Raw genomic sequence first — 20133 nt, forward strand, 5'->3', positions numbered from 1 at the left:
TAGTCTTTTATTATTTTTATTATCTTTTTATTAATTTTCACAGTTTTTATATGAGACAGACAGAACAGTTTTTTAAAAAGTTCTCACACACAGCAAGTTGGTGTTGTGATTGAAGCTAATGCATACATGTAATATAGACATGAATATAACTTGCATATCGAACCGAATTCTTTATATACAGTGCATATGTGCGGACAAAAACGGCAAAGCGTTAATTTATAATAATTTGTATATCGATGCCTATAAAGTGACATATAGGTCCTATGGGCCGGGTGTTTATTCCCTATAATATTACATAATATATGTATCTGAAATTGCTTAGGAAACATATGTCACAAAAATAAATCATTTATTTACTTACATACTACGCTCAACAAATAGTCTCGGAGAAAAAAAATACAGTTATTCTCATTGTAACACACATGTATATAAAATTTTTACAAACAGGTTAAAGACGATTCCATGATGACCGTTGGGAGTCCATTTAGATTGATCTTGTTAATTCCCTACCGGTAAATCTTGAGTCGACTGTCTTTCCATAAGTCTGTCATTCATTCGATTTTTTTTAATTTTTTTTTTTTTTTGATTTTTTTTTTTTGATTTTTAATATTTTAAACGGCGGAGAAGATCTAGACTTCCTGTGTAGATTTATAATGGGAAAGTAGAATTTTTCAGTTTTAGTTTTATTTTATCTCTATTGTGAAAAAAAGGAAGTACAAGTAAAAAGTTTAAACTACTCATTTAATTGATGTTCTGGAGGTTATTTGTGGACCTCATATTGTCCAAATAGTACTGTTTAGTGTTATGGAGAAATTATAATGTTTAACATAATCGAATCAAATATCGAATGCTAATATGTGTTTTCAAACAAATTGAATTGAATTTTTATGCATTAATATTGTACAGCTGTGCAGGCAGCATGCATGCAATATGCATGGTCATTTAGAAACGATATTGAACAAAACTGAACAGTAATATAGGTAATCATAATTATTTATTCTTTACATAAGATAAATGATAAATGATAAATGATAAAAAAAAAACTTTTTCCCGCATATCAACAGAGTTCCAATTGATCTCTATTTAACACTTGTCATGTTTTACAAATATTTACGTTCGGTTTGAAAAAATACATAAGCGGATGTGGCACGAGCCTGTAAGTTAGTTATTTCTGACTGAGTACCACGGCGAGGCAAGATGTACTTCCACACAGGTGAGACCTCCACAGCAAAACATTTTATTTGAAGAGGTCTGCGGCCTATATGGTGGTTGTAGGCATAGAGGTGATAAAAAAGAAATATGGCGGATAGTACCTATTTACGAGCGGTGGTCAGCTTTAACTTTGACCTTGATTCCCAATGGTCCCGCTTTGAATATATTTTTTTCAATAAAGCACAAATTATAAACCTAATACTTAAAGATATCTATTTTTCAGACTTTTAATGGAAAAAATTTTCTCATGTTTTAGAGAACATGCAATCATGTCCCTTGCATTACAAATTAAACCATTCAAATTGAAAAAGAACAAACAACTAATAAGCATATAACAGCTTGCAAAATGATGTGTCATCCAACATGGTACCCAATGAAACTAAACACGATGCACAATATGTTGATCATATGTTGGCAGTTCGTAAATATGCATTGGATGTTTCCTATTTGATCAATCATTAGGAATTATCTCTAGGAATAAAGTGAACATCAATTTTGATCAAGATGTGCACATGAAACAGTTATATATATATCAGGTTCAAGTTTTATTATGTAAGTCTTAAAATGAAAACTCTGTTTCTATTCACCTGTCTCCTACTTTTATTTGAAGGTAAATTTTTATTGTGTTTTAGTGGACTCTAACCCTTAAAATTCTTCATATCACATACCAAACTAATGTTAAGAAAAAATTGAATGATTGAAAAAGAAATTTGTTTTAAATGTTATAGAAAATTACATTAAATATATTTATAGCAGTCAGTATTCTCATTTGATGCGTATTTCTTCTTATTTATACTGTTTATATATTTCAGTTGGAGAGTCATGGGGTAAGTTATTAAAATAATTTTTAAAAATGATTTTAAATGGGCCTAGATGTACAAGTCAACTGCTTTCAAAATTATTAGGCCTAATTCTTAGGTCTCTTAAAAAGCTTTGAGAGTATCTATGACATGGAAAGGAAAACCGACTATTAAGCAATTTTTTTTATATTCTCCGGTTTTCTTCTTTGTCGCATTATTCATTTAATTAAGCATACTCTTCTTTTCACTGTTAATCAATGATGGATGAACACTCGAAGGTATATCAATATTTTTCCTTTTCACTATATATTTCATTGAAAATTAATGTTTTTCAAGGAACTGATAAAAAGTAACCCCTTGACCTTTTTTGAAAGATTAGAATTAATAGATTCAAAATTTCTTCTCAAGTTAATATTTTTTATATTATTAAAATATTTTTCCAACTTTCTACTTTAGATATTTGATATTAAAAATGCCAAGTAAAGAACATTTGGCTCGCATATTGCAATATGTCGGGATTGAAATATCAAATTCTACAAATGAGTTGTCAAAAACCTATTTTAATTCATATCAAAATATGTAAATTAAATCTTCTTTGATATTAACTTCTTTTAAGCCCGACAGAAAAATCACATCAGACCTTTGACAAATGTCTTCTTCTCTATGTGTTATACCGTTAAAAAAAAGAATTAACATACTTTTGACACATAAGTGTACACGTAGATTATGTACATGTAATTATGCCCATGTAAAACCATGCTCAGAAAACGATTTACGAATAAGACAATAAGTTTTAACTACACATTGAAAACTTCATATTGATCGACCTAACTGTGTGTATTGATGTGATTCTACTGTTGATTAAGCTGTTTAATTTTTTACAAATATATTATATAAAATGGACTGATACTTCTGTTGATTAAAGTTTGGGGAGGCAGCAGCTGGTATGGAGCGACAACAACATCAATTTGTCAGAACCAGAAACTCACTCTGCATTGTGGTCATGGCAGAGTGATTAAAATCCGGCATGCCAACTACGGTAGGACAAACTACTTTACCTGTCCACGAGGAAATCTTCACACAGATGATTGTGAAAGCAGCGATACAAAGGAAATTGTAAAAAAGCGCTGTAATGGAAGAAGAAAATGCACGCTTACAGCAACAAATTCCATCTTTGGTAATCCTTGTCATGGTACAACGAAATACCTGGAAGTGACATTTAAATGTATCCGTAAGTTATAAATCGCATGTGTATCTTTTTCATTACGGTTGACTTCACAACGAAATCTGGCGATTTAATTTTTTTTGTATTGATTGATTCGATTGAATATCCTTATAAACGCTGTGCTGGATTATTAATTCCAGTGCCAAGATGACATTTTTGTTATGCTTAGTAAAAATCCATGCATACCAGATAATAGACCAATGTTTAGAAAATATATAACCACTTTCGTTCACCTGACATGTGAGATATTTACCTTAAAAAATTAATATCCCATAATAACCCCGTTAGGAGAAATAATTTCTACAGGATATTTAGAAATCTTGTAGGATTTTCTAGAAATCCTATAGTCCTCGTACAGGAAATTAAGATTTCTAGAATTCACCAAACAATTTTGTTCTTTTTACTGAATTAAATTAGTAATAAGCCCCAACCCCTTCCGTTATTGCTTATTTTTCACATACTTCACTTATATCTGTCTTATGCATCATGCTATCTTTTATAATCAAGTCGTCCTCTGCTCATTTGAGCAAATATATCAAGGTAATGAGTTACCTTAAACACACTTAATAAATTAAGTAACAATATACCTTATAAATATCAGGTATGTATGACATTATCTATTGTAAATACCGATTCTTTTGTAGATGACGATGAAAAAAGATCTTTAAAGAATGTGAAATAATAACTTCAGAGCATGACCGCTACAGTGCAATCGGAACGTTCTTTATGAATAAAGAAAAAGTCCAAACAGTTCAGTTTACAAAATGATTTTTAGCCGGTCTTTGCTGAAAGCAGAGTCCTGGCTGTAGGCAGCAAATCGCCAATGTTACTATAAATAGCACAACTTCAAAAGTAAACAAAAAACAGAACAGCGTCAAAGTAAAAGTTTCCGCTATACCAAATAGTTACACAAAGAGACACGTTTTGTCAAAAGATGCATTTTGGACACATACAATGCGCATGAATTTCCATAAAAAACTTTGCTGCGCGTTGAAGAAATGGGGATTGAATTCATAACGCTTGTTGCAAAATTCAAGGCAGCAACTGTTGAATTTTTTCTACTAGACAGACATATTTTTGTTTATAGCCGCTTACAAAATTTTGTCGTTCTCTGACGCTTTGCCGACATTAAAAGCATGTGTGTGTGTGTGTGTGTGTGTGTGTGTGTGTGTGTGTGTGTGTGTGTGTGTGTGTGTGTGTGTGTGTGTGTGTGTGTGTGTGTGTGTGTGTGTGTGTGTGTGTGTGAGAGAGAGAGAGAGAGAGAGAGAGAGAGAGAGAGAGAGTTTCAGTCTTTACTACACAATATGCATAAAGACACATCAAAAGAGCCCGGCTTTCAGTACTTCAGTACTTTGATTCCTTTTGCCATTTTACGGATATTTTAGTATTTTATCGTTGCATCAATCAAGTATTAAAATAAAAATAGAAAAAGGTGAAAATAATCAAACAATACATTATTTTTGTAGTCTATAATCTTTCATGACCAATTCCGCCCTTTAAAAAAACAACGCTCATAATATATGCCATATCCTTTTATTTCCTTAGTACAAGTGTACGTAATATGAAGACATTTTGTCAGTTTTGTGTTTATTTCGTCGGGGGAATTGGAGGACGACACGACTGCTTACATGTGTCTTCGACTATTGTCAGAACGTCGTTTTTCATCTCAAACTCAGCGCACGTACGTAAGCTACCTCCTTCCTTTAGAATATGGACCTTGTCTGCTATTACAACGGACGCTTCTGTGACGCCATTTCTGTAAGCGCCTAGATTTGCTTTGAATTTGCAATTACTGATAGCGCTGGACTCAAAGAAACATTTCCCAGACACCTTGTAGATAATTTTGCAATTACGACTTCTTTCCTGTTTGATTTCACATTGGCCTAAAAATGTTAAAACGTTAAAAATAATGAGATTTTATGACCTATGAAATGATTTTTGCGTTAGCAATTATAAAAGATAAGAACAACCGCAATGATTTCAAAATCTGTCCTAATCCCTTTAAAAGGTCTAAACCTTTCTAAGTATAATATCGTGGGTTAGCATCACAATAAGATTTTAATTCGTAAACCATAAATTGGCTACTTTGATTGAACCTTAAGCCTTTGTGCAACCTTACCACAATCCGGAATGTCACATAATTCCCACCTGGTACCACTCGATGTAGTGTAGCACCACGGAGCAGCCTCGCTGTCAGGATTCCTGCAGAAATTTCCTTGAGCGGCTAATCTTTGGAAAGAATGACTGTGGGGTCTCTGTTTACCCCAAGCCTGACATGTTTTGCCGGATTTCGTTTTATTAACCAAACCATTATATTTCAGACCCTTCGGGTCGTCTGCACCAAGACACTCTGAAAATAAATGTGGTTCTCAAAGCAACTAAAACCTTTTCTTTACTGTTACTTCTACTGTCACTGAAGTTTTTTACTGTCTAAGTTTACTTGGAGGTGTCATGTTTAACATTATCAATTTAAATATATACCATTTGCGAGTTATTTTTTTTTCTTTAAAAAATGTACGTCTTCTACAAATTACAATAAAAAAAACCCACTTACCAATGGAAGGTGTACCTGGGGTCTGCGGACCAGCTGAAATCAATATAAAATAGGGGCATTAACTAACTTTAGTCAACAGGGTTATGGATTGATATTACATATAAATTGAAATTACATACGGCAAACAGGTACAGAGCAAAAATCCCATCTTTTCTTCGGATTGGTCGTGTAACACCACACACCAGGTTCATTGTCAGGATTTCGGCAGTAGTTGTGGGTTTCAGTTTTGAGTAACGTGTGCTGGTGGGGACTCTGGGAAGACCACTTTTGACATGTATAACCTGATTCTGTGGTTGCCATTGTACCTCGGTACTTTTGACCCCGTGGATCGTCATGGGTAACACATTCTACAGTAAACACAAAAACAAGTGTCATCATCAGGGAGAATCTTTACTACACCCGAGCAATTATATGTTATAGGAAAATAAGGATTTCAATGAGATAAGGTCAAATTACCTGCGGGTGGATCCTCTGGAACTATAAATTAGAAATAAATACAATCACAATTAATTTGATTTCAAGATATTGATTTCGAAAAAAATTCACGTTGGTATTATTTCTCATTAATTTTCAAATGTAAACTTCAGTTCAATCAATCCAAAACTTTGAAGATTTTTTCTTTTCTTAAAATATTGACATACCTGGTATATAGCAGACAGAAAACGTTCCGCCACACCCAAGAGATACCCAGATTCCGTCCGCTGACAGGCCGTACGTTAACCCATATTTGCAGTCTTTTGAGGTGGACCTCACATGAACTACAGTTCTTGCCTTTGGCACAGTACACACTTTCTTTTTTCCGTTGGCAGACGAACAGGATGTATCTGCTTTCTGATCCTTGCAATCGGGGTTTTCCTCTGCAAAAATTATTGAGTGACATAAGACCAACTTAAGATGAAAAAATGACAATAACAAAACTGTCAACCATCTCATAATTCCATGTAGAGCAAATGTTGATTGTGAACACAATTAGTCTTAGAATGAGATTTGTATCCCTTAAAAGCATACTTATACATCCGCTTTTGCCATTTTGAATGTATCCTGGTTTGCATACACAACTTGGAAAGCCATTTGATACTAAGCATGCTTGGTTTTCTCCACACGCAGGCCGCTGTAGAATTGTTTTAAATTCTATTGTCCCTCCTTCCAATTTACATTGCTGCACTATTGTGTTACTTGTAATATTAAGTATCCCTGTGTTCTAAGATGACTGCTCAAGAGCTAAAATCAAGTCGTTAATGTATACTAGATAGAAAAAGGTCGACAAAACACCCCCTTATCTAACACCTTGTTGCACTGGAAACCATATAGACTGTGTTTGATTTACAAGTGTCCATATTACAGTCATGTAGAATAGACCACAAGTGTCCCTTTATACCCATGTTAAAGAGCTTAACTAGGAGCCCATGCCCCCACATAGTATCGAAAGCTTTGGTACTGTCCAGAAAGATGACATACACACGATTTCCTTGTTCCAGGTTATGATAAATAGTTTCATGTAAATTAAAGGAGGCTGTTAAGCAGCCGAGTTTTCCCTGGAATCCCTGTTGATGCGTACAAGGAAACAGACTGGAGTCAATAATATGTTGTTTTATACTGTTGTTGAGAACACTTTCGAATATTTTGAGGAAACACGATAATAAAGCGACCGGTCTGTAACTATTACATGAAGTTTTTGGTTTGTCTGCTCCTTTGAATAAGGGGACTATAAAGCCCTTCTTCCAAGAAAAAGGGATTCTACTATCACCGTGTGCAATGTTCCCGTTGGACATGACACCTTTTCCCCTGTCACTGGCGTTGAATGACTTTGATCCGGACACCCTTAATTGACTCACAGTTTATCTTAGTAATCCGCTAATTTGAAGTAACGCTCTATATTTACTTTTCTATTATTATCGTTTGTTAAAAATGTTTTGTTATCTATTGTTACCACCGACTCCCGACCTCGCAGAATAGTGTAATAAGTTTGCGGAGTTTTAATAAATCTTGTAAAACGAATACCGATCGACTTATACTTTTTCCCTGGGTCACACTACCTTGGATGACGATTTCGTTAAATAGTTTGACAAAGACCTGGGTTGCTAATTCTCCACCGAAGATGATATGTTCGTACGTGATCTTGTTTAGGCTAGGTGCTTTCATTCGTTTGAGGTTCCGGATGATTGGTAGCAGTTCGTCGGTTGTTAATGGTCCGCCTGGAAGTTCTCCTTTCAGCTCAGAGCAGTCTTTTTCCATTTACGAGAATTTAGTTTCAACGTGACACCGAAATGCGTCATCAAACGAATCGTGGTCCGAAAGAGAATATATATTTTCGTATTATAAAGCTAATGCTTCTGCAACTCCCGAAGGGTCGTCGCGAATTTCCGGATAGGTGCGAGAGGTTCTATTCTTCTGTCGTTTTACTAACTTCCAGAAAAGCCTAATATCACATTCGGCTGCGTGTGTCAAGGTCATGGTATACGGATTTCATATAGTTGTTAAATTCGTTGTCTAGCGCAACTCTAAAGTGTCTCTTTGCGCTTGTAGTTCCGGTAGAATTCGAATATCATGCCCCTTGGTCTACCTTCCGCCAGCCAAATCCGGCGCATTTCTCGCTCTTTAGTGTGGAGATGCTTTACATCTTTTGTCCAACTAGGACGGGTACGGGGATTGTAGCCAGAATGCGGAATGTTATGTGTGGCTGACTTTGTAAGTGCTGAGACGAGATCGTCTACAAAGTGTTCACGTCGGCCAGTGTGTGTACTTGACGGGACAGTAATTTCTCTAACACGTGGCACATACTTGTCATGTAGGCTACAATAGCGTCGGCAGAAGCTTTGTGCCAAGCTGGGAATTTTGCGTTCGAGCGGTTCAAAAACTGATGTGTACATGAGCAAGCACTGGCAAGTGATCTGATGTAATTGGTATCAGACCCTCTTCGAAAATTCTGTACCTAATAAGATTACTTACAAAAATTTGCTAAACAAGATATAATCTAGCATTGTACATTTGGGAATAAAAGTATGTTTTTCACCTTGGATGTTAAAATCTACACTAGGCATATGCATACAATTATATACAACATCTTGTGATAAAGGCCGTCAAGGCCTGTGCTTTCATAGTGTTTGTATGGTTTCTGCTAATACAACTACTATTTAAGTCACGAGCTATTAGTACATCACCATATGTACTATAGTAATTATACAATGATTCTACAGTATTCAGCTTATACATATATTAAGCATCAATATTGTTGTCAGCAGGCATATATACACCAAAAATATACAAATTACCACCTGAGATTTTAACCTCGACACCAAAGACACGATTTGATTCATGACAAGGTGTATCTTTGACTGAATACATGAGATGGGTTTTTTTTAAAATCAAAAATGCAACACCTTCCTTACCAATGAAACAAACGTTGTTAGCAGTGCTATCAGTATTGTTATCCACTTTTACAATGCTAAAATAGTTTTTGTGTATTAAATCAAAATACATTTTGACATTTTGAATGTCTTTCAACTTGTGTTCTGTTACAATAGCAACATCGCATTGTGTGTCATCTAAGAGATTTGACAGACATATTGTAGACGACATAGCGCCCCTTACATTCCAAGACATAATGCGCATAGTATGAGAGGATACAATATACAGGCAAAGAAGTAATGCAGGAAACACAAGTGTTACTAAATATCTACCCATAGTTGTAATATAACAATGTCTAGTAAGGAGATTGTTTTATAACAGTTAGTCTCGATAATCGTTTTTTCCGTAACGACTGGCGGACCAATCACGGTCGCGCATTTCACGTCGGTTTTCACTCCGGGAGTTTGACTCGTCATCATCACAATCGCGCGCGTTCCAACGGGCTTCCCAGTCTCGGTTACTGAACCACTTGCGACACCTTACCACGACACCTTACCACTTTAATATTTTTCTATATCTTTATACATAGCTCTTCTTCCTAGAAGATTAATAAGGTCTAAAAATGGCCACTACCATCCAGCCCTCTTAAATGCGATTTATCTATCTTTTCATAATTATAACATATGTACAATCAATTAAAACGCCCGATGTATTCCAAATCAATCGTTCATCTAGCGTTTATCGTACGTTCACCGTCCCAAGCGCTAGAGTCTGTCCTTCGTTCACGCGCTCCGTATAATCATTGTTCACTAAGCGCTCACCAAATTCCGTTTAGCATTCATATACCGTTCACAGTCTGTTCGTTCTTCATTCGTTCAGCATTCGTTTGTTTTAGTCCCCATTTGACGGTGTGTGTATCAATTTGACCTCTGTTGACAGTGTGTATATCAAAGTCCTCATTTGACGGTGTGTATATCAAAGTCCCCATTTGAAGGTATGTGTATCAATTTGACCTCTGTTGACGGTGTGTATATCAAAGTCCCCATTTGACGGTATGTGTATCAATATGACCTCGGTTGACAGTGTGTATATTAAAGTCCCCATTTGACGGTATGTATATCAATATGACCTCTGTTGACAGTGTGTATCAAAGTCCTCATTTGATGTGTATTAGTTTGACTATGTAATTACAGTACTCATTAGTAGATGATTAACGGCGTATTTGTTATTTTTCTTGCACTGTATTAATCAACTGTCTATATATTATTTTGTTTTTATTAAAATGACTGATGACTGTATTATTTGATATTATTGTAAAACAACGTTGATAGATTGCAGTTTGTGCTTACGAATAAAGTCCTATTTATACGACAAACATGATCCAATGCAATCTTAGTAAATGACATAGGTGTTTACATATCATTTTTTAGAAAGAAATGATTTTATCAAGAATAGGTATCAATAGGTCAGTCAAAATATACAGATATATAATGTTTTTAAAATTTGCGTTGATAAGTAAAAAGATTGGAAGGCCAGTAAAATTCTATTGTTTTTATTTTTAATTTTCATAGAATATTTAAAACTCGGATATCATGACAGATCAAAATTTTGCATTTTGACTATGATTACTTTTGCGAAAATAGAGGTCAAACCGAGAAAACTTAAGTCATTTCGTTGACATACTCTAGCTGTATATAAAACCATTGGTTTTATTTAAAAGTGTTAGTATTTCACGGAAAGCAACGCATTTAATTTTTATTTGTTTGTTTATTTTGCTCAAAGACAGATACGTTGCTCGCACTTTGTCTCATTTATAAGACATGGCCAATATTAAAAGTACAACTAATAAAAGGCCAAGTAACTCCACAGAAAGTCTCGTTCCTGCAATGTTCTCAGTTACCACTGTGTATAAGGTGTCCTCAATTGATCTTGTGTATCTTGTGGTCTTTAGTAAGCAGGATGTATCTGAACCGGAAATCCTCACTTGCAGGTGTTTTGTCTTATTATTAAATACTTGTGAAATCAAAATTTCAAATAGCACATGTCAATAGTAATAGTAAAATAAATACGTAGCAGAAAAACCATTGCAAAATACCAGCTAGAAAAGGGGGTTCCCATGAGCCTGTGTTACGTTAGAGGACCCAACTTGAAGGTTCTTACGCGTATGTGTGTGTGTGTGTGTGTGTGTGTGTGTGTGTGAGAGAGAGAGAGAGAGAGAGAGAGAGAGAGAGTTTCAGTCTTTACTACACAATATGCATAAAGACACATCAAAAGAGCCCGGCTTTCAGTACTTTGATTCCTTTTGCCATTTTACGGATATTTTAATATTTTATCGTTGCATCAATCAAGTATTAAAATAAAAATAGAAAAAGGTGAAAATAATCAAACAATACATTATTTTTGTAGTCTATAATCTTTCATGACCAATTCCGCCCTTTAAAAAAACAACGCTCATGATATATGCCATATCCTTTTATTTCCTTAGTACAAGTGTACGTAATATGAAGACATTTTGTCAGTTTTGTGTTTATTTCGTCGGGGGAATTGGAGGACGACACGACTGCTTACATGTGTCTTCGACTATTGTCAGAACATCGTTTTTCATCTCAAACTCAGCGCACGTACGTAAGCTACCTCCTTCCTTTAGAATATGGACCTTGTCTGCTATTACAACGGACGCTTCTGTGACGCCATTTCTGTAAGCGCCTAGATTTGCTTTGAATTTGCAATTACTGATAGCGCTGGACTCAAAGAAACATTTCCCAGACACCTTGTAGATAATTTTGCAATTACGACTTCTTTCCTGTTTGATTTCACATTGGCCTAAAAATGTTAAAACGTTAAAAATAATGAGATTTTATGACCTATGAAATGATTTTTGCGTTAGCAATTATAAAAGATAAGAACAACCGCGATGATTTCAAAATCTGTCCTAATCCCTTTAAAAGGTCTAAACCTTTCTAAGTATAATATCGTGGGTTAGCATCACAATAAGATTTTAATTCGTAAACCATAAATTGGCTACTTTGATTGAACCTTAAGCCTTTGTGCAACCTTACCACAATCCGGAATGTCACATAATTCCCACCTGGTACCACTCGATGTAGTGTAGCACCACGGAGCAGCCTCGCTGTCAGGATTCCTGCAGAAATTTCCTTGATCGGCTAATCTTTGGAAAGAATGACTGTGGGGTCTCTGTTTACCCCAAGCCTGACATGTTTTGCCGGATTTCGTTTTATTAACCAAACCATTATATTTCAGACCCTTCGGGTCGTCTGCACCAAGACACTCTGAAAATAAATGTGGTTCTCAAAGCAACTAAAACCTTTTCTTTACTGTTACTTCTACTGTCACTGAAGTTTTTTACTGTCTAAGTTTACTTGGAGGTGTCATGTTTAACATTATCAATTTAAATATATACCATTTGCGAGTTATTTTTTTTTCTTTAAAAAATGTACGTCTTCTACAAATTACAATAAAAAAAACCCACTTACCAATGGAAGGTGTACCTGGGGTCTGCGGACCAGCTGAAATCAATATAAAATAGGGGCATTATCTAACTTTAGTCAACAGGGTTATGGATTGATATTACATATAAATTGAAATTACATACGGCAAACAGGTACAGAGCAAAAATCCCATCTTTTCTTCGGATTGGTCGTGTAACACCACACACCAGGTTCATTGTCAGGATTTCGGCAGTAGTTGTGGGTTTCAGTTTTGAGTAACGTGTGCTGGTGGGGACTCTGGGAAGACCACTTTTGACAGGTATAACCTGATTCTGTGGTTGCCATTGTACCTCGGTACTTTTGACCCCGTGGATCGTCATGGGTAACACATTCTACAGTAAACACAAAAACAAGTGTCATCATCAGGGAGAATCTTTACTACACCCGAGCAATTATATGTTATAGGAAAATAAGGATTTCAATGAGATAAGGTCAAATTACCTGCGGGTGGATCCTCTGGAACTATAAATTAGAAATAAATACAATCACAATTAATTTGATTTCAAGATATTGATTTCGAAAAAAATTTACGTTGGTATTATTTCTCATTAATTTTCAAATGTAAACTTCAGTTCAATCAATCCAAAACTTTGAAGATTTTTTCTTTTCTTAAAATATTGACATACCTGGTATATAGCAGACAGAAAACGTTCCGCCACACCCAAGAGATACCCAGATTCCGTCCGCTGACAGGCCGTACGTTAACCCATATTTGCAGTCTTTTGAGGTGGACCTCACATGAACTACAGTTCTTGCCTTTGGCACAGTACACACTTTCTTTTTTCCGTTGGCAGACGAACAGGATATATCTGCTTTCTGATCCTTGCAATCGGGGTTTTCCTCTGCAAAAATTATTGAGTGACATAAGACCAACTTAAGATGAAAAAATGACAATAACAAAACTGTCAACCATCTCATAATTCCATGTAGAGCTAATGTTGATTGTGAACACAATTAGTCTTAGAATGAGATTTGTATCCCTTAAAAGCATACTTATACATCCGCTTTTGCCATTTTGAATGTATCCTGGTTTGCATACACAACTTGGACAGCCATTTGATACTAAGCATGCTTGGTTTTCTCCACACGCAGGCCGCTCTAGAATTGTTTTAAATTCTATTTTCCCTCCTTCCAATTTACATTGCTGCACTATTGTGCAGTCTGACGAGGTTAAAGTGGTTCCCAACTAAATTATAAAATCAGAGCTATTTTAGACAACAAGGTTTGTTTTATTAATGCGTTCAATCAAACGTTTTCATTGTATTTATAGACAATTTTGTGCTCTTATCTAGAAAAATAATTAGCATTTGAATTAACACTTTCATGGGATAAAGATGATTTACCTCATTTACCTCAAATTACCTCTGAAGTAAGCGATAAATATTCAAAGCTACATAGGTATTGTTTGATCATATTTCATAGTATGTATGTATATCAGATAAATTTATCGACCATGATATGAAAAGACCATACGACATTAATTTGTTTATTGTGTTACCCCAAAATCAATGAACTACATTTGCTAAGGTCTAAAATCTGAGACACCCCCTTCCTCTCTAATTTTTACCAATTTTTAAAAAGCATCAAAATCATTTTGATAAAACATTAAGAAGGCTGGATGGTCAACAAACTAATCATCAGATCTGCTTAAAATTTAGGAAATTATTTGTTTAGCTAAAAACTAATCTTCAGCCAAAAAAATCAACATATTTTACATTTTAAATTTGCGTATTCTCCTATATTTCTATACAGAACTCTTCGTTTACAAGAGATCAATGAGGTCTACAAATAGGCACGACAATCGAGAATTCTTAAGTAGAACACGTTTATCACAAAAATTTTGTTTTTAGTCATCATTGTGCAATAGTTGTTCATTTATGCCCAAGGAATTATTCCGGACATTTTGCAAACGAATGAAAAAATATATTGTCAGTTTTCCTCATAGTTTGCCTTCGGAAGAATAGAGCGCAGATATGTTCAAGTACCATTTTCACATATGCCTTTGTTCATATTATACTAGTAATACACATCAGGGTTAAAATTAATCTTGAGCAGACATGTCTTCGGTAGTCAAAACATCCAATGTTTGTTTACCATTTTCCTAAATACATGTAGTAACACATTGACATTTGATTGAAGAAATGAAGTACAAAATACAAACACAAGTTATCATCAATATTATCAAGACTACAATCTCACTTCTATACCATGTACTAAAGTACGCGTATGCAATTTCACAGTCATGTGATTTGGACTCGGGTTCTCTCGGTTGGAAAGCAAGATAAAACCGCGGGTCGAATTTTGGAGTTTGTTTTATCTACATGTATATCTACGTGTTCGTTGCTTGTATGATACAAGTGTTCCGAATGATATCTGTTTCATTTAACTTAATGAATATCGATAAAGCTTCAAACGTTTAATATTCAAAATCAACAAAAATAGACCGTATGTAATGCTAAGAAAATTTTTTGTAAATTAAATGAATTACATACTGGATAGTATTTTGAATCCGCTCCTTTGCATCCACATTTTTCTTTCTTGACACATTTGTTATCACTCAGAACAAACCCATCTTTACATCGACATCCTTCGGTTGGTGGTTGGTCACACTGCTTCTCCGAGTTTGGATCTACACAAGAGGCCGGACAGCCGCTCATTTCAGCATCATACACCATGTTTTCACCACAAGGTAGGGCTAAGGATAAAATGTTGCCATTATATGCTAGGAATCGGTTCAAATTCGAAAATAAACGAAAATAGTTTGTAATTGAAGAATATTAATTTATATATCTGTATATAGTTATATACTTGTTAAAAACTTTTTCTCTTTTGTGTGTTTAATCAAATTATTTATTTAGCAAGATTGTAAATGCACCATTGATACGTACGACAAAATGATTCATCTCGCCATTTTGCTGTTATTCCCATGCTTCCGCAAAAATCAGCGAAACCAGTGACGCTCTGGCATACACTCGTCTTCCTTTGAGCTGGGTCGTCATAGTAATAGCAGAAATCAAATAAACAGTTGTCAAACATTTTTTTACTTGTAGACGGGCTCTCTAACATACAGTCTTTAAACGGGCTTTCCTCCTTTTTAGCTGGGTTGAGATATCCACAAGCCTTTCTGTTCAACGCTTTCTTCCGTAACAAAGGAGTGCATTTATTTTCTACTTCATATGCCTTGCAGCTGAAAGCAAGACATCATTTATCAACACCAACATTTTTAAATCATACTGGTACCGGAGACTAAACTTGATTTTATAAAAGAAAAACCAAACAAAACCAAAAAAAACCCACACAATTTGGATAACGTACGAGCAAACGGCATTTCCGTTTAATTCATTTTTTTAAAAAACAAAAATCATAACAGATGGAAGCTATTCTCTGTACTCTCTGTTCCTTTGTAGGGTACTTTGGTCTATTTATGGACAATATTTTTAATTATGAAACAAGTCTTTAATTTCTTACTGTTTGTGGATCTGATCAGTGTCATCTTTAACAGTGAAACTATTGCCTATTAAGGAGTATCTGTTAGGTTTTTTAGACATGTCTACGCCGTATTTCGTTCGATAGTCGTCTCGTCTTCCATTACAGTTCCCACACAGACCAGTCATACGCTTTCCAAGAGGTCTGGGAATGGTGACTGAGACCGAACTATGGCCGTCCCAGGTAACTGTGGCGGGTCCCTCTTTGGTTTCGGCTATGACTTTAACCTTGCACCCACTTCTAAATATTCTGAATTTCCCTGCTTTTGTGTAGGGTAAGTATGTTCTTAAACCATTTATCTATAAAATGCATTTTAAGGAACATCAATTACGTATAATTATGTAAATGGCATTATTTCAGTGTTTGTTCAGAGAAAAAAATATAGTTAGTATGGTCAACTCACATATACGTGATGTCTTTTGTGGAGACGTATTGTTGTTTTCCCCAACTTGACGTCGACGAGTCTGGTATATGACACTCGTTTATTTCGACCATGGTATTCATTCTTCACCTCAACGTTAAAGATATTGGATCGACTGTTTTTCACTTTGGTTAAAGTGTATTTACAGACCCCCATAAAATGAATCATAGATCCATCATATGTTCTATAATGAGGGTCACCTGATGCTGTGCATGTACATGTCTCTGAAAAAGAAAACATACACACATGTAGACATTTTGTTCAATTATACATATAAACTTACAAAAGTATACCCCATTTCATTTGCGATTACGGTAACTACAATTCTTACAGAAAATGACAATTTATCAAGAATTTATATGGTATTGTTGATAATAAGTTTTATTTGGTAAAACGTTTGAATCTTATTTGATTTTTAATGTTTGTAATGTACAGAAAAGGAACGTTTTTAAAAAAATTTCAAAGATCATTCTTACTATAACACAGCCTCACGCCATCACCGGTGTATCCCTTTTTACAACGACAATCTCCATTTACACATCTACCATTTCTATGGCACTTTCTGTGTCTTCCGCATCTGTTTCCTTTATAAGACAAAAAAAACCAAAAATTACTGAATGAAAACACAACCTAAAGAATTCGGCATAAAAAGGAGGAACGCTTCTTCGCAAACTTCGATTATCCGTAAAATAAGTTTTATCTTCAGGCAAAAACCCAATTAAATGGCTTTTCGTGTTTGTAAAGGGATTCATTTCGTTGTTTAAGCATAATTTAAGGGAATCTAATACAAAAAAAACGGTGCATATTGTGTATTTACTTGTATGTGTCAAAAAGTCAACAACACTTTTTCACCGACGTTTCTTACTCGCTTCAAATTTACATACCATGTTGACATTCGGAACTCTCGGGGTTTTTCATATTAAATGCACTGAGTTTGCGTTATTTCCCGTATTTTCTTTGGTGAACAAAATATATAGCAAATTTTCAATGAAAATTTACACGTATTTGTATTATCGTTTCTGAGTTTATCCATGCAAATATGATATTGTTGAAACATAAACTAAAGAGCCTCCCTTGATTTAGCGTGAATGTAATGCACATGCGCAAGATTTTAAAATCCAGAAAATCCAGATGATTTCCGGATTTTTAGAAGGAATTTTCGTTGATTATTAATAAGCGAAGCTTGATTGAGAAAAAATAAAAACAAATTGGTAATCTTCAAGTACCAATGATGTTTAAAATATATATAACAAAAGACAGTACTCTTCCGATTTCTTGGTAATATAGCCCAAAAATTCGAGTCTATTATTTTAATACAGTAGTATAGATTAAAATGAAAATGTAAGATTTCAGGTAATGATTGAGAATTAAACGCATTCGTGCATTGGCTCGATGAGATATTATTTTCACTGAAAAAAAAAATAAAAAGGAATGATGTTTACCATTTTTAATGCCAGTTTTATAAATAGCAATTCTCCATCTCCCACCACAGGCCTGCTTTTTATAACCATAGCAAGGCATGTTGCATTGCGAATTTGCTCTTTTCTTCTTATAGCGAAGAGCATTTCCACAATAACATTCTGTCGCCGACTAAAATAATCAAGGGGTTGAGATCAAATAATTACGCTTATTGCAAACCAAAAGGTGTTGATAGAAACTAGCTTACATAGGCATTGCCTACTGCCTAATCCATTTATGTAAATGTATATTTGCATAATAAAATATATTCAAATCAAACCATAGACGCGTATTCTGGGGTTTGAAATTACCTCTACTCCAGCAAATCTAAACTTTCTCTTTTTACAGAAATCTACACATTTGATGATGGTCATATGGTTACTTCTCCTAAAAGCGCCACCAAGTGTCCTATAACGTCTATCAACGTAACAACCCAACAAACCTACAGTGAGATACATTGATAAAATAGGTAAAATCAATTTTAGAAAAAATAGAATGTGCTTAAATCATATCAACGAGCCAACGGTTAAAACTTAACTCTTTTTGACCACAGTTTTGAGGCATTATTTTGGTAGTATTTTTGCTAGGACAATGTAAAAATAGTTTATCTAATAGTTGAATAAAATGCTTCGTTGAAAAGAACATATCGCTTTTTTAAATATCATAATTAGAAAGGGAGATTATTTTCAAGATGAGGATCTTTCTGTATTACTTACCTTTTTTGGGGATAAAAGCTACAAATTAAAGTGCTGAGTTATACAACTTTTTAAGATACCTTCAAAATCATTTCCAGAAAAATATTTTGCTAACAAACAAATAAATGACTCACGTGTTTTGCGGTATCTCCTATTTCTATAAATCAAAATCCGCCATGGTCCTCCACAGGCCGCTCTGCTGCCCTTGCATTTTACTCTGCACTCACGGATAGGTTTCTTGACTTTTGATCTTATACAATTCCCACAAAAGCATTCATTCCCAGCCTATAAAAAATAAACACGAAAACAATTATCCCTGAGTTTTTCTTTTTAAGTTTCTTTATAAGGTTGTATGGTAAGAAATTCCCACAAAAACATTCATTCCCAGCCAATAAAAAAAACATACATCCAAAAACAATGTTTTCCCTACGTTTTTTTTCTTTACAAGATTGTATGGTAAGAAACCCAACTTTTTGCTTTTACCTCCAGACCGTAGAATCTTGAGTTTTCTTTTTCACATCTTCTCCGACATTGGTTGACTGTCATGTGATTATTCCACGTTCTGCCTCCCTCAAGGACCCTCCTGCTAGAATCCTTGAAACATCCAATCATATCTGCAAAAATTTGATTCATTTAGTTTTGAAATTCAAAGTTTTGCGTTTTTCGTTACATTTTAAACAAATACCGTCATCAAGGACAAGAAATCACATTATTAGTTGATAGATGGCGAACATGAGCATCAGAATATAAGTACTTTGCACGGTATATGGGTAAATAAAAATAAATAGTCATATTTACTTGGCTTGTAGATATTCCCCTTCTTACGTCCACAGCCTTTCGAGAAGAACCAACCGAAAAGTCCATCAGCAGACCCTAAATTGAATGTTATTTCTTATTTACTTTTCACAGTATGATATGTTATACAGTTCCTTTCGAAGCATAAATTCGCCAAATTATTTTTTCATTATTAAAAATCGAGAATAGGCTTTCAACACATACCTGCGAGGAAAACAAATAAGAAAGCGATGAACAAGGAGTATCGCATGGTTAGGTGAAGAACCAAGAAACTTCAGTATTAGGGTGTTCCATCAACTGTTTTATTTAAAAATTAAAGATCAATATCAGTAACATGTTGGCGATCTAAACAATTAACAATATAACACAAGACTAAAATAATTGAATATAATTTTTTTATTCTTAACGATTTTAAGAACAAAGACTGCATTTATAAAAAAACAAGAACAGATGTACAATAGATAGTCGAGATAGATATCATACAAATTCACGCCTAATCGATGCTTTAATAGAACATCATTTTTCTTCTGTTTAAATATTCTAATATTATCATTCTTGACCATTTTTTATATTTCACGATGAAACAACTTTATAAATGATATCAGCAAGAGAAACAAAAAGTAATCCAAA

The 20133-nt window shown here is 34.5% G+C and overlaps 3 protein-coding genes across 3 annotated transcripts; 1 reads left to right on the forward strand and 2 right to left on the reverse strand.

Moving 5' to 3' along the window:
- The first annotated feature begins 1682 nt into the window (after window positions 1-1682).
- Window positions 1683-3988, forward strand: LOC105345064 (D-galactoside-specific lectin). Its single transcript, XM_011453042.4, has 4 exons — window positions 1683-1822; window positions 2025-2039; window positions 2938-3243; window positions 3882-3988. The coding sequence occupies exons 1-4, from the start codon at window positions 1777-1779 to the stop codon at window positions 3917-3919; spliced, it is 405 nt and encodes a 134-aa protein (XP_011451344.3). The 5' UTR covers window positions 1683-1776; the 3' UTR covers window positions 3920-3988.
- Window positions 3989-4753: 765 nt separating this feature from the next.
- On the reverse strand, window positions 4754-8026 carry LOC136276152 (uncharacterized). The gene is made up of 8 exons (XM_066087256.1): window positions 7722-8026; window positions 6800-6966; window positions 6433-6648; window positions 6248-6268; window positions 5911-6138; window positions 5792-5824; window positions 5357-5587; window positions 4754-5120 (listed from the first exon to the last, which is right to left on the reverse strand). Exons 1-8 carry the CDS (start codon window positions 8024-8026, stop codon window positions 4825-4827), a joined length of 1497 nt encoding a protein of 498 aa, XP_065943328.1. The 3' UTR covers window positions 4754-4824.
- Window positions 8027-11595: 3569 nt separating this feature from the next.
- LOC105348773 (uncharacterized) lies at window positions 11596-19844 on the reverse strand. The gene is made up of 19 exons (XM_034468375.2): window positions 19708-19844; window positions 19507-19581; window positions 19192-19322; window positions 18843-18993; window positions 18730-18747; window positions 18325-18455; window positions 17998-18145; window positions 17032-17139; window positions 16538-16779; window positions 16117-16433; window positions 15537-15835; window positions 15141-15343; window positions 13642-13834; window positions 13275-13490; window positions 13090-13110; window positions 12753-12980; window positions 12634-12666; window positions 12199-12429; window positions 11596-11962 (listed from the first exon to the last, which is right to left on the reverse strand). Exons 1-19 carry the CDS (start codon window positions 19751-19753, stop codon window positions 11667-11669), a joined length of 3087 nt encoding a protein of 1028 aa, XP_034324266.2. The 5' UTR covers window positions 19754-19844; the 3' UTR covers window positions 11596-11666.
- Window positions 19845-20133: the final 289 nt, after the last annotated feature.

The sequence above is a fragment of the Magallana gigas genome, chromosome 6 (genome assembly GCF_963853765.1).
Source record: "Magallana gigas chromosome 6, xbMagGiga1.1, whole genome shotgun sequence".
Taxonomy (NCBI): domain Eukaryota; kingdom Metazoa; phylum Mollusca; class Bivalvia; order Ostreida; family Ostreidae; genus Magallana; species Magallana gigas.